We start from the raw sequence: 15,609 nt of genomic DNA, 5'->3' as shown, positions 1-15,609 counted from the left end.
TATACTAAACAGCCTTATATTGGAAAAAGATACCATCTAGGATGCACATAGCTAGAGAAGAGAAGTCAATGCCTGACTTCAAAGCTTGAAAGGACCAGCTGATTCTCTCTTTAGTGGCTAATTCAGCTGGTGACTTTAAGTTGAAGCCAGTTCTCATTTACCATTTCAAAAATCCTAGGGTCCTTAAGTATTATGCTAAATATACTCTCTCTGCGCTCTGGAAATGGAACAATAAAGCCTAGATGTCAGCACATCTGAGTGCAGTGTGGCTTATTAAATATTTCGAGCCCACTGTTGAGACCCACTACCCAGAAAAAGAGATTCCTTTCAAAATATTACTGTTCATTGACAATGCACTCAAGAGTTCTGATGGAGATGTGCAATGAGATTGATGTTTTTTCATACTTAACAAAACATCCACTCTGTAGCCCATAGATCAAGGAATACTTTTGGCTTATTATTTAAATGTTTATTATTCAATTAAATTATTATTATTTTTAAAGCCTTATTATTTAAAAATACATTTCCTAAGACTATGATTGCCACAGGTAATAACTCCTCTGATGGATCTGGGGAAAATAAATTGAACCCCTCCTGGAAAGGATGGTTATTCTAGATGCCATTAAGAACACTTGTGATTCAAGCAAAGTGGTCAAAACATCAATACTAACAGGGATTTGGAAGAAGTTGATTCCAACCCTTATGGATGACTTTGAGGCATTCAAGACATCAGTGGAGGAAGTAACTGCAGATGTGGTGAAAATAGCAAGAGAATTAGAAATAGAAGTGGAGCCTAAAGATGTGACTGAATTGCTGTTATCTCATGATGAAACATTAATGGATAAGGAGTTGCTTCTTATGGATGAGCACAAAAGTGGTTTCTTGAGATGGAATCTACTCCTGATGAAGATTATTGAAATGACAACAAAGGATTAAGAATATTATAGAATCACAACTTAGTTGATAAAACAACAGCAAGGTTTGAGAGGATTAATTTCAATTTTGAAAGCAGTTCTACTGTGGGTAAAATCCTATCAAACAGCATTGAATGCTACAGAGAAATCATTGGTGAAAGGAAGAGTCGATTGACACATCAAACTTTGTTGCTGTCTTATCTTAGGAAATTAAAACAGTCACCCCAGTCTTCAGCAACCACCACCCTGATCAGTCAGCAGCCATCAACACTGAGACAAGAGTCTCTATCTACAAAATATTAACAACTCACTGAACGCTTAGATGATAGTTAGCATTTTTAGCAATAAAGTATTTTTTATTTAATGTATTTCCATTGTTTTTGAGGCATAATACTATTGCACGCTATAGTATGGTGTAAACATAACTTTCGTATGCACTTGGAAACCAAAAAAAAAAGAAAAATTCATGTGACTCAATTTATTGCAATACTGACTTTATTGTGGTGGTCAGTAACCAACCCACAATATCTCTGAGGTGTGCTTGTAGCAGCTTCTCATATAAATTTAATTCCTAGCCCAACTAACCTAGTCTCTACAAAGAATCGTATAAAATGATATCCAACTTTAGTGCTAATCCAATACATGTTCAAGTATATATTGCTTTCACCCATCAGATTGTAAGGAATTATAAGTGACAATACCTAATGCTAGCCAAGATGTAGGAATTATGTATACTTATTTCTTTATGGGACTATTAGATGGTGCATCATTACCGCCTGATAATATCTATAAAAATGTATGTATGCCTGTCTCTTTGGGGGTTGTACTGTTTTTCAATTTGCATTAAAATATATATGTATAAAAGGAGGAGTAAAGAGTTCTCTCTGAGTTCGAGGTAAAGACTAGCAATGAGGGGGCTTCTAGTTGCCCTAAGAAAGGTGTCACTTCTTATCCAGAGCTGATACACTTTTTCAAGACTCAGAATATTATTGGTAAATCTGTCCAAGAGTCCAGAGAATTCATCAAACTCTCCCCTGAAGTTGCGTGTGTCCCAAAAGTCACCCAGGTTACATGTATTTCCTCCTTCTATTCTAATTTTCAGAATCAGAGTCACAGTCTAAGCCAGGAGTTCCCAGTCCAGGCTGTAGGTTAGAAGCACCTGGGAAATTCACAGACACTCGGGCCCTACCCTAGAGATTCTGAGACCATTGGTCTGGGGTGGGGCCATGTATCTGTCCATTTTAGTACCCTAGGGGTTCCCATATGCAGCTAAGGTCACGAGCGGCTGCTCTAAGATAAACTTTTAAGAGGAGATTACACAGCAGAGTATTTTCCATTTTGTATTTTTAAAGGGAGGAGGAGGATCTTTCATAAAGGATGCAGAAGAATCTAGGAAGAGCAACTACCATTGATGGGAGAGGCTGGGGACTCAGAAACACAGAGCCAGGAACTTCACATCCTGTAGCCTTTGATGTATTTGGGATTTTTCTAACCCAAGTATGTATTTCTTGTTCTATTAACATTTCAGTCATTAAAATTAAAAGTAGAATAAGACTGCTGCAAGAAATATCAACAACCTCAGATATGCAGATTATACCACACTAATAGCAGAAAGCAAAGAGGAACTAAAGAGCCTCTTGATGAAGGTGAAAGAGAGTGAAAAAGCTGGCTTAAAACTCAACATTCAAAAACTGAAGATCACGACATCCAGTCCCATCACTTCATGGCAAATACATGGGGAAAAAAATGGAAACAGTGACAGACTTTATTTTCTTGGGCTTCAAAATCACTGCAGACAGTGACTTCTGCCATGAAATTAAAAGACACTTGCTGATTGGAAGAAAAGCTATGACAAACCTAGACAGCATATTAAAAAGCAGAGACATTACTTTGCTGACAAAGGTCCATCTAGTCAAAGCTATGGTTTTTTCAGTAGTCATGTATGGATGTGAGAGTTGGACCATTAAGAAGGCCAAGCACCAAAAAATTGATGCTTTTGAACTATGGTGTTGGAAAAGACTCGTGAGTCCTTTGGACAGCAAAGAGATCAAACCAGTCAATCCTAAAGGAAATCAACCCTGAATATTCACTGGAAGGACTGATGCTGAAGCTGAAGCTCCAATACCTTGGTCATCTGATGTGAAGAGCCAACTCACTGGAAAAAGCTGATGCTGGGAAAGATTGAAGGCAGGAGGAGAAGGGGATGACAGAGGATGAGATGGTTGGATGGCATCATCGACTCAATGGGCATGAGTTTGAGCAAACTCCAGGAGACGGTAAAGGAAGCCTGGCATGCTGCAGTTCATGGGGTCACAAAGAGTCAGACACGACTGAGTAATAGAACAAAAACAAAAAAGAATAATACAACAAAACATCCACATGCTCACAACCCAGATTAAAAAGTAAAACATCACAAATATAACCGATAGCTCATCCTAGGCCTCCCTCCTTCCCCAGAAGTAACTCTCACTGCAAATTCAGTATTTGATAATTAACCATTCTCATGCACTTTTAAACTTCTATTACATATGGAATTATTTTGAATGTGCTTAAAATTAATCTAACTAGTATTTATTTACTTAGTATCCTACTGTATGTATTTTTTGCAACTTTTTTTTTAATCACACATTGTGTTTCTGAGATTTTAACTATGTTGATACAAAACTTTTTCAATTTTGAAAATTGATTTTTTAAAAAGTTAGATAAACCTACAAGACACATGCATCTGCTGCTTATGACTCTAGGTTTGGACACCCAAAGAGAAGATTTTACCATGACTGGACACCGGAATGTTGCTGTTCTTAAATTTGGGTGACATGCCAGGTATTCAGGTACCCTGAGCGAGTATGATAACATACATCTTACATGTGTGCATACAGAGAATGAAAGTGTGTGGAGGTGCTTTGCAGTCTATCTGACTCTCGTTCAGTACATCCCCTCCTACCACACCCTCCACCTGCATGGAGGAAATTTCCTGCCCCACTAAGGTGGGCTTGATCATATAACTTACTTTGGCTAGTGAAACGTAAGCCCAGGCTTTAAAGAGAACTGCACTTTGCCCTCCCCTTTGTAGAGTTTCAAATTTCCACAGCAAGAAAAACAGGTTCCAGGTAGCCTAGCCCCAGAGGCAGACTCATAGTCCCAGACCTACAGAGCAGTCAGCAAAAAATAAATGTTTCCTGTTGCATGCCATTGAGAGTGTGCAGCTTTGTTACACAGCAGGAGATGACTAGTACATGACCATTTGGCACACCTCTTAGCCTTGTAGAACTCTTGGGGAGTTGCTCCAAGGAGAGTGTTACATCCAAAGGCAATGCTCAATTAAGATTTGGTTTTAGATCAAATATGTTTGCCCATGTGACTCCACATACTGGACACACGTGTTGTGTACATATTGTGCTGATGCGTGTAAGCCCTCCAACGGACATGTATGTGGGAAGCACATGGATAGCAGAGTGGCAGCCAAATGACAGCTCCCAGGTCACACACATCTGCCTAGAAGCCACGTGAAAGGCTCAGAGGACCTTTAGCTGCTGCCTCACTGCCTTTCCCTGAACCTTGGGCATCCTGAAGTGGAGCTGGAAACATCCAAGCTCTTTGAGGCAGGGAAGAGGTTTCCAGAAAGACAAACTGACAGCAAACCCAAGGGAATATAACTAACCACATTTTTCTCTTCTTCAAACTCCTTCAGCCTTCTCTAAGATAGAACATTGAGGTACCTTTGTGGCAACAGAGCTTAATTCATCTCCTGAGAAAAGCACTAGAAAGGATCCCAAATCCTTCACTGTCTCGGCTGTCCAGTTCTGGGGGAGTCTAGGAGAGAGAATAAGCAGTAAATGGAAAGGTCGTGCTCTTGCCCTTGTCCCGCAGCATCTTTTTCTTTTAGGAAAAGATTATCTATATACCTGGAGAAGCTGTCAATCATGTGGTCCACATCCCTAACCAAGAAAACTGACATGTGATGTAGGCTGACCAATGAGAATCATCCTGGGGATTTTTGATGGAACTATGAAAGAAGCTCTCTTTCTTCTGGTATCTCTAGCAATAAAAAGGATATTGCAGGTGAATACTATCACCAAATAGAGAAAATAAAGGCCACATCCGAGAACACAGAGCTGAGAGGTGGGACGAACATTTTCCTGATGACATCATTTGGGCCCCTGGATCCAGCCATGCCTGAAGTCACATTCACTTCTAAACTCGACCAACTCCCATATTTTAGTGTGAATTGAGCTCCTGAATTTCTTTCATTTGCATCAGAGCGTTTCCTTCCTCCTTTTCCTCAACAGAAAAGTAATGCTATATTTGTTCCTTTTATAATTACCATTATAAGTCTCGTCCTATAGCAAGATAAAATTTCCTCTCAAACTTGGCAGAATAATAACTTGCCAGGATCCTGGCACTGGTCCAGGATCCACTGTTATTCTTACAGAGACACAAATGTCTACAGGGACGTCCCCCACACTATCCCTAAAGGATGTCTGGTGATATCTCTAAAGGAGATCTGCCTAATCAGCAGTGATTATCCTTCTGCTAGGACCAAGGCAAACCATCCCTGGCCAAAAAACCTCCCTTTATCTCTTTCATTAACAATAATATCCCATTAGACTGTAAGTTCCATGACAACAGGTAATAACACATGTAATAATAACAACTGAATCTTCATTCCTTCTGATAAAACAGTTGTCAAATACTCAGTTCTATGGGCGGAGCAATGTTGTAAGTCCTTTGCATGCATTAACTCAGCTAATCGCAACAACAGCCCTGTGGGGACTCTCGCTGCCCCCATCCTGCAGATGCAAAAATAAAATGTGAAAAGACTAAGTAGCTTTTCCCAGATCACACAGGCGGTAGATGATAGAAAAATTTAACCTAGGGACTCAGGCTCCCAAGTCCCGGCTCTTAAACTCTATATAATATTAAGTGCCTGGGCCACAGTAACTACTCCAAAGACATTTGTTGTCTTACCATTAACTGATGTCTGCTGCTGCTGCTGCTAAGTTGCTTCAGTCATGTCTGACTCTGTGGGACCCCAGAGACAGCAGCCCATCAGAATCCCCGTCCCTGGGATTCTCCAGGCAAGAACACTGGAGTGGGTTGCCATTTCCTTCTCCAATGCATGAAAGTGAAAAGTGAAAGTGAAGTCGCTCAGTCGTATCCAACTCCTAGTGACCCCATGGACTGCAGCCTACCAGGCTTCTCCGTCTAGGCCGTAATCAAATCTGACCTAACTTCAGAAAATTCTGCATGGGAAAGGACAGCTCTATTTTCCCCCAGGGAGTTCTCACTCACCTAGAGCTGACAGTGCCTCAGTTATTTGTATTATCATTGTTGTTGTTGTTTTAACAACAATAATAATAACACCTCCTTGCATTTGTAAAGTGCCATCTTTTTTTTTTCAAAATTTATTTTTTGGCTGCATCTCACAGCATGTGGGATCTTAGTTTCCCAATCAGGGATTGAACCCACTCCCCTTGCCTTCAAAGCACGGTACTAGACCACCAGAGAAGTCCCATAAAGTGCCATCTTTTTCGAGACTCCTTCCCTTCCCATAAGCCAAGATGTATTGGTGACAACCACGTGAGGCCTGAAGAGAAGCTATCATTCTCACTTTATAGGGAATCTGAGAAGCCCATGGATGGAGGAGCCTGGTAGGCTACAGTCCACGGGGTCGCAAAGAGTCAGACACGACTGAGCGACTTCACCTTCACCTGAGCCCAAAAGAAGAAAGGTCAAGTTTCCAGAATAAATCCCAGGGTCTAACCTCATCACAAGTTAGAGACTCTGCTTTGAGGCGGAAGAGCCAGGGCCGGGGGCCCCTTGGCCAGAAGCCCCACCCCAGCCCCAGAGCCGAGCCTGGGGCCCTCCTCACCCATGCTGTTCCAGGAGCCTCAGCCTCACCGCCGCCTTCTGCTGGGGGCTGAGGTCCAGGCAGTCTCTGAGACCACGCAGGGCGGTGGCCCAGGCTCTGGGGGACAACTCGTGGCGGATGACGGCTGCTGGCAGGTGACAGAGCAAGTTCCCCAGGATGTCCACGGTGTACTCGTCAGCAACGACGTAGCTCTGAAATTGACAAGTGGAGCTGGTGGAAAGGGCCTGTGGGGTTTCAGATCATGATCCCATAAAACACTTCCTGACCCCAAACCTCACCAAGGTTCCAGGATCCGAACCACCTACCCTACCGTGGCTTCACACAAGGCCTAATTTCACCCCAAGGGAGTAGGCCTCAGAAGTCTGGGCGACCACACGAAGTGGGGGCAGGTGTGGGCAGAAGACGTGTCCATCGTGAGCACTCACTCACTCACTGAGGCTGCGGTCACTGTCGCTGGTGTTGCTCTGCGGACACCCCACTGTTCAGTACCCATTATGATGAGAGTACAGCAGTAACAGTACTTTCAAGTTTGTAGGCCCTTGGAAGCCTCCAAAGCTTTTTCTCAAAATGATAAAAATCACTAACATTTATTCAGTGGTTACTGTGTGCTCGGCACTGTTGTAAGTGTTTCCAGGTCTTACTCTCTTCATCTTCAAAGTAACTGTACAAGTACTAATATCATCCACTTTTTCAAGATAAAGAAACTGCCAGCTTGGCCCTTTGAGCCTTTGCATTAAACAATATATTACCTATTTCATGTCCTCAAGAGCTCTATGAACAAAGTGCTACTGTACCCATTTTACAGATGAGGAGACTGAGATTCAAGGACGGGAAGTGACCTGCCCAAAGCCACAAAACCAACCACTGGCAGAGACTCGTCCAGAGCCCAGACTCTGTGTACTGTGCTCTTTCCAGTCCTCCAGGGCGGCCTCCCCTCATTCAGGCCCCAGAATGGAAGTCCCCAGAACCAGTGGCCAAGAGTGTCGACCCAGTGGTTTCAGAGCCAGCTTTGAGACCCACAAATCAAACTTCCAGCCCTCACATCAGACCTGAGAACCCAGCCAGCTCCCCTGAGGGCTCCCCAGGATGCCCTCAGGCCCCAGAGGGGAAGGGTCACGAGTCAAAGTGTCACCCAGGAAGAGTTTCCTTACCAGGCACTGCTGCACTTTCTTGAGGACGGAATTTTTTTTGTGGGAATCCAAAACCAAGGAGTCCAACTGACTCTTCCCCAGGCTGATCAGGAAGGGCACACACTGAGAAGCTGGGAGAGAAGCCAGGTAGCGAGCCCTGGAGAGAGATGGGAGAATGAGGGAAGGAAAACAGGGGCTGCTCTGTATTTGCCCAAGAGCCTATCACAGAGCTGATCCTTAAGTGTTGGTTCTCCCCAGTGATGTCCTGGCTCCTTTGAGCAGGGAGCAAGCCTCCCATTCATCATTTTTCTTTTTTACTGGCAGGAAACAAACTTCCCATAATGCTCTTCTCTCACAGGTGGAAACAAGTTTCCCATCATGCTCCTCTTCCATGACCCAACAGCAAGATATGAGAACAGGCTCTCCATAGACAGAAGCTGCCTGCTGGACTGGTTGAGGGGGAATGAGGAGAAAGGAAATGAAAAACCAGAAGAAGAAAGGGACAAAGAGGAGAAAAAAATGAAATAGAAAGTGGAGGGAAAAAGATGAGGAGAGAGGGGGAGAGAAATGACTCCCAATTCCGTCAACTCCAGGATTCTCTAGGGCAAAGAAACAGAGACCAATTAATAAAACACATTATTTCATCTAGTAATGGATGGAAGGAAGAAAATTAAATGGCTCTATCATGAAGGATGATATGGGGACCAGCCAGGGAAGCCCCTCTGAAAGGAGTACTGTTTGAGCTGAGAACTCTCCTCCAAGCTCTTGACCTTATATTCTCAAGATAAGCAATATTTCCCCCAATGGGGAGAAACTGGTTCAGGGAGAAAGAGGGAATGGGGGTGAGGAATATTCGTTATTGTGATTTGTGACCTGCCAAAGCTCGATCCTACTTAACACAATCTTACTCCTTATAATTTCTGTCATTATGGAGAAATTAAATTTTTCTCCTTTGGGAGGCAATAATGAAATAAAGGTTGAGAAAGATCCATGTGGCATCATTGCCACTTCACTATTCCAAAACCAAATTCAACCTCCTCCTTTCAAACATGTTTTGCCTTCTCTCTGCCATCCAAGACTCCTTCATTTCTTTATCCTTAAATCTTCCTTTGCTGGCTCCTCAATAATACTCAAATCTGTTCTTGTCTCTCCATTCCTAATGTCATTGTCTTATTTATTTTTTCATTCATTCAATCAGAGGGCTTCCCTGGTAGCTCAGACAGTAAAGAATCTGCTTGCAATGCAAGATACCTGAATTCAACCCCTGGGTTGGGAAGATACCCTGGAGAAGGGAATGGCAACCCACTCCAGTATTCTTGCCTGGATAGTTCCATGGACAGAGGAGCCTGGCAGGCTACAGTTCAGTTCAGTTCGGTTCGGTTGCTCAGTCGTGTCCAACTCTTTGCGACCCCACAAATCGCAGCATGCCTGGCCTCCCTGACCATCACCATCTCCCGGAGTTCACTCAAACTCACATCCATTGAGTCAGTGATGCCATCCAGCCATCTCATCCTCTGTCGTCCCCTTCTCCTCCTGCCCCCAATCCCTCCCAATCAGGGTCTTTTCCAATGAGTCAGCTCCTTGCATGAGGTGGCCAAAGTATTGGAGTTTCAGCCTCAACATCAGTCCTTCCAATGAACACCCAGGACTGATCTCCTTTAGGATGGACTGGTTGGATCTCCTTACAGTCCAAGGGACTCTCAAGAGTCTTCTCTAGCACCACAGTTCAAAAGCATCAATTCTTCGGTGCTCAGCTTTCTTCCAAGTTCAACTCTCACATCCATATATGACCACTGGAAAAACCACAGCTTTGACTAGAGGGACCTTTGTTGGCAAAGTAATATCTCTGCTTTTTAATATGATATATACGTTTGTCATAACTTTCCTTTTAAGGAGTAAGCATCTTTTAATTTCATGGCTGCAATCAACATCTGCAGTGATTTTGGAGCCCAAAAAAATAAAGTCACTGTTTCCCCATCTATTTCCCATGAAGTGATGGGACCAGATGCCATGATCTTCGTTTTCTGAATGTTGAGCTTGAAGCCAACTTTTTCACTCTCCTCTTTCACTTTCATCAAGAGGCTTTTAGTTCCTCTTCACTTTCTGCCATAAGGGTGGTGTCATCTGCATATCTGAGGTTATTGATATTTCTCCTGGCAACCTTGAGGTTATTGATATTTCTCCTGGCAATCTTGATTCCAGCTTGTGCTTCTTCCAGCCCAGCGTTTCTCATGATGTACTCTGCATATAAGTTAAATAAGCAGGGTGACAATATACAGCCTTGACGTACTCCTTTTCCTGTTTGGAACCAGTCTGTTGTTCCATGTCCAGTTTAAACTATTGCTTCCTGACCTGCATATATGTTTCTCAAAAGGCAGGTCAGGTGGTCTGGTATTCCCATCTCTTGAAGAATTTTCCATAGTTTATTGTGATACACACAGTCAAGACTAGGCTTTGGCATAGTCAGTGAAGCAGAAATAGATGTTTTTCTGGAACTCTCTTGCTTTTTCAATGATCCAGTGGGTGTTGGCAATTTGATCTCTGGTTCTTCCGCCTTTCCTAAAACCAGCTTGAACATCTGGAAATTCATGGTTCACATATTGCTAAAGCCTGGCTTGGAGAATTTTGAGCATTACTTTACTAGCATGTGAGATGAGTGCAATTGTGCGGTAGTTTGAGCATTCTTGGGCATTGCCTTTCTTTGGGATTGGAATGAAAACTGACCTTCTCCAGTCCTGTGGCCACTACTGAGTTTTCCAAATGTGCTGGCATATTGAGTGCAGCACTTTCACAGCATCATCTTTCAGGATTTGAAATAGCTCAACTGGAATTCCATCACCTCCACTAGCTTTGTTCATAATGATGCTCTCTAAGGCCCACTTGACTTCACATTCCAGGATGTCTGGCTCTAGGTGAATGATCACACCATCGTGATTATCTGGGTCGTGAAGATCTTTTTTGTACAGTTCTTCTGTGTATTCTTGCCATCTCTTCTTAATATCTTCTGCTTCTGTTAGGTCCATACCATTTCTGTCCTTTATCGAGCCCATCTTTGCATGAAATGTTCCCTCGGTATCTCTAATTGTCTTGAAGAGATCTCTAGTCTTCCGCATTCTGTCGTTTTCCTCTATTTCTTTGCATTGATTGCTGAAGAAGGCTTTCTTATCTCTTCTCGCTATTCTTTGGAACTCTGCATTCACATGCTTATATCTTTCCTTTTCTCCTTTGCTTTTTGCTTCTCTTTTTTTCACAGCTATTTGTAAGGCCTCCTCAGACAGCCATTTTGCTTTTTTGCATTTCTTTTCCATGGGGATGGTCTTGATCCCTGTCTCCTGTACAATGTCACAAACCTCCGTTCATAGTTCATCAGGCACTCTATCTATCAGATCTAGTCCCTTAAATCTATTTCTCACTTCCACTGTATAATCATAAGGGATTTGATTTAGGTCATACCTGAAAGGTCTAGTGGTTTTCCCTATTTTCTTCAATTTAAGTCTGAATTTGGCAATAAGGAGTTCATGATCTGAGCCACAGTCAGCTCCCAGTCTTGTTTTTGCTGACTGTATAGAGCTTCTCCATCTTTGGCTGCAAAGAATACAATCAATCTGATTTCAGTGTTGACCACCTGGTGATGTCCATGTGTAGAGTCTTCTCTTGTGTTGTTGGAAGAGGGTGTTTGCTATGACCAGTGCATTCTCTTGGCAAAACTCTATTAGCCTTTGCCCTGCTTCATTCTGTACTCCAAGGCCAAATTTGCCTGTTATTCCAGGTGTTTCTTGACTTCCTACTTCTGCATTTCAGTCCCCTATAATGAAAAGGACATCTTTTTTTGGGTGTTAGTTCCAAAAGGTCTTGTAGGTCTTCACAGAACCATTCAACTTCAGTTCTTCAGCGTTACTTGTTGGGGCATAGGCTTGGATTACTGTGATATTGAATGGTTTGCCTTGGAAACTAACAGAGATCATTCTGTTGTTTTTGAGAATGTGTCCAAGTACTGCATTTCTGACTCTTTTGTTGACCATTATGGCTACTCCATTTTTTCTAACATATTCCTGCCCACAGTAGTAGATATAATGGTCATCTGAGTTAAATTCACTCATTCCAGTCCATTTTAGTTCACTGATTCCTAGAATGTCGACGTTCACTCTTGCCATCTCCAGTTTGACCGCTTCCAATGTGCCTTGATTCATGGACTTAACATCCCAGGTTCCTATGCAATATTGCTCTTTACAGCATTGGACCTTTCTTCTATCACCAGTCACATCCACAAGTGAGTATTGTTTTTGCTTTGGCTCCTTCCCTTCATTCTTTCTGGAGTCATTTCTCCACTGATCTCCTGTAGCATATTGGGCACCTACAGACCTGGGGAGTTCCTCTTTCAGTATCCTATCATTTTACCTTTTCTTACCATTCATGAGGTTCTCAAGGCAAGAATACTGAAGTGGTTTGCCATTCCCTTCTCCAGTGGATCACATTCTGTCAAGCTACAGTTCACGGGGTCACAAAGCGTCGGACATGACTGTGCGACTAACACTTTCACTTTCACACTTTACTTTTACTCATTCAGCAAATATATAAAGAGCATCTGTGGCATGCCAGGGCTTCCCAGGTGGCACTAGTGGTAAAGAACCCGCTTTCCAGCACAGAGGATGTAAAGAGACATGGGTTCAATCCCTGGATCAGGAAGATCCCCTGGAGGAGGCCATTGCAACTCACTCCAGTCTTCTTGCCAGGAGAACCTCATGGACAGAGGAGCCTAGTGGGCTACAGTCCATAGGGTAGCAAAGAGTTGGACACAGCTGAAGTGACTTAGCAGGCATGCCTGCTGTATGCCAAGCACTGTGCTGGGCACCAGCTACCAACATGAATAAGACATGAGCGGCAGGTCCCTACCGTCAGGATTCTCTAGGGGGAAGAAACACAGAGACCAATTAATAAAACAGATTATTTCAGCTAGTAATGAATGGAAGGAAGAAAATTAAATGGCTCTATCATGGAGGATGATGTGGGGACAGCCAGGGGAACCCCTCTGAAGGGAGTGCTGTTTGAGCTGAGACACGGGTATGTGTAATAAGACAACCGTGCCAAGGTCAAGTTTATAGAAATTATCCGCCACTGTCTCTCTCCTTCCAGCCAGGCCCCCTGCACTCCATCCTCTCTATGGACCGTGATGATGATCTCTCTGAAACATAGAACTGTGCCCAGAATACAAAACATCCCGGAGTGTCACACAAGCCCTCTCTGACCTCTCTGGCCTTCTCATTTGAGCCCCTGGATCCAGCTATGCCTGGAGTCCACCCCTGGATTTTCCTGAACACAAAATTACCTTTTATTGTCTAAGCCAGTTTGAGTTAAGGTTCTGTTACTTTCAATCAAATATCAACTTGATATTATAGTTGGCTTAATGCTTGTCTGTTTTTCCTCCATGAGAATGTAGGCTTTTATAAGGGGAAATTTGACTTACCTCTTAGAACTTAGTATGTAGTAAGTACTCAACAAATATTTTTAATTCAGTGAAGACAATGGCAGCAAAAGAAGGAAGAGGGAAATGAAGAGAAACAGAGAGAAACTGTGTCCAGACCATATTTAAAAAGTAGGGCTGCCCCCCAGGCCTGAACACCCACTCATCTTAGGAGAAATCCCACTGTCCACATTAGTCCTGATTCCCCTGCCTGGACCCAGCCATGAAGCCAGCTCAGATGTGACCTGCTTTACTGGCGTTCACTCATTCAAGCTCAGGTTGCCTTGGCTTTGGTTTTTCAGTAACAAGAAAAAGCAAGAGAGTCTGCCTGAAACATCAACATGGGGCTCAGAATTTATATGCTGGACCTCAAGGATTTAACAGTCGAAGGCACTCCCTACTTGCTTCCAGTTCGTCACCAACACCCAGGGAAAGAGAGTCACTTTGGCTTTGAGGACACCCGCCAATCATACTGCTGAAAAGGGGGACTTGGTGTTCACTTACGGAAGTGCAGCCAAGAGGAAGGGTGGCATAGAGGACCTGGAAACCTCCCAGTATTTCCACGCCAAACAGTTAACCTGAAAGATTAAAGCAGTTCTAGGAATTGAGCCCAATAAGACCAAACACAGATTGTGCTTTCGGAGGGTCAGACACTGTTCTAAGTGCTTTGAATACATTCACTTATTAACTTATATGTTCACTTTAACACCCTAAGATGTAGATAACACTATTACACCAAGTTTATGGATGAAGAAACTGGGGCAAGAACAAGATGCCCACAAAAATTTAAGTCTGAGAATGCTCACCACAGTTTCTTTTATAACTACAAATGAGATGTGACCTTAAGATACAGCACTAGGGAACTAAGTAAATTATAGTATAGTCATATGGTGGAATATTACACAACCATTTTGTTTCCATATGGTAGATTTCTGTGTGTGTGTATCATATAAATTTAAACAGAACGTTGTGTATGGTATGAGCTTATTTGTGTTTTTTAAATTACATGTAGATATGCTTTAGATATACCAAAAATTCTCCAAGTCAATAGCAAACTTCCTCTGTAGTTATACCTCTGAAGCCGCATGACTTACATTTGAGGCAGGATAAATCCACGTTGCAGGAGCTGTCCTCAGGATCATGGGATGGTTAAGTAGCATCCCTGGCCTCTACCTACTAGATGCCAGTAGCATCTCCCCCAGGTGTCATGAAAACAGGTGTTTCCAGATATGTCCAAACGGTTCCCTATTGAGAACTATGCTCTAGGAGAAATTTTACTTTCTCTCTATTGTTTTGTTTTATAATAATTATGTGTTTTCAGCAAAAAGATAAACAATAAAGGCAAATTTTCTAATTACTGGTATCTGAAGGTTCTTAGAACTGGGCAGTCAGGTAAGGAGGTTTATGGAGACATCTCTTCCTATTTGAAGGTGCAGGTATTCCTCAAAGCGGGCCTGAACTCCATCCATTGCATCAGTCGGATGAGTGGAAGGAGACAGCCACGCCAAGGTCCAGGTTACAGAAATTACCTGCTTCCCGCCCTACCCGGGCAAGGCTTTTTGTAGATTTCAGTGGTTCTCACCAGGGAACTGTTAAAATGAAAAGTATCAGGCTTCACACCAGGAGCCCCAGGGAAACTCCACAAGTGGGGCTCTGTATTCTTCAAGTTTTGCTGAGGTATAATCAATATGCAGAGAATTACACATATTTAATGCATACTCTTTGATGAGATGAGCACAGGCAAACACCCGTGATGGCAAGCACACAGTCAGGGTAATAGGCGTGCCCAGCATCTCCCAAAGCGTCCTTCTGTCCCTTTGCTTTGGTTCTTTAGAAAGAGCACATAACTTGAGAGCAACCCTCTTAGCAAATTGTGAAGTGCAGATACCATACTGTGAACTGCAGGTGCTGTGTGGTACTGCTAACAGCTGCTGCTAAGTCACTCCAGTCATGTCTGGCTCTGTGCAACCCCATAGACGGCAGCCCACCAGGCTCCCCCGTCCCTGGGATTCTCCAGGCAAGAACACTGGAGTGGGTTGCCATTTCCTTCTCCAATGCATGAAAGTGAAAAGTGAAAGTGAAGTCGGGCAGTCGTGCCCGACTCTTAGCAACCCCATGGACTGTAGCCCACCAGGCTCCTCCGCCCATGGGATTTTCCAGGCAAGAGCACTGGAGTGGGGTGCCATCGCCTTCTCCGCTGTGTGGCACAGCACATCACAACTCACTCATCCA

General features: G+C 43.3%; 1 protein-coding gene across 1 annotated transcript in view; it reads right to left on the bottom strand.

Annotated features, from left to right (window-relative positions):
- OTOA (otoancorin) overlaps nucleotides 1-15,609 on the bottom strand; it is an 85,413-nt gene that overhangs the window by 24,433 nt on the left and 45,371 nt on the right. The window contains exons 18-21 of the mRNA XM_069570345.1: nucleotides 13,882-13,955; nucleotides 7,938-8,073; nucleotides 6,787-6,977; nucleotides 4,634-4,727 (exon numbers count right to left, since the gene is read on the bottom strand). Coding sequence (XP_069426446.1) covers nucleotides 4,634-4,727; nucleotides 6,787-6,977; nucleotides 7,938-8,073; nucleotides 13,882-13,955 — 495 coding nt within the window. The remainder of the gene's footprint in view (nucleotides 1-4,633; nucleotides 4,728-6,786; nucleotides 6,978-7,937; nucleotides 8,074-13,881; nucleotides 13,956-15,609) is intronic.

Source organism: Ovis canadensis, chromosome 24 (genome assembly GCF_042477335.2).
Source record: "Ovis canadensis isolate MfBH-ARS-UI-01 breed Bighorn chromosome 24, ARS-UI_OviCan_v2, whole genome shotgun sequence".
Lineage (NCBI taxonomy): Eukaryota > Metazoa > Chordata > Mammalia > Artiodactyla > Bovidae > Ovis > Ovis canadensis.
This window is presented reverse-complemented; position numbering and strand designations above follow the sequence as displayed.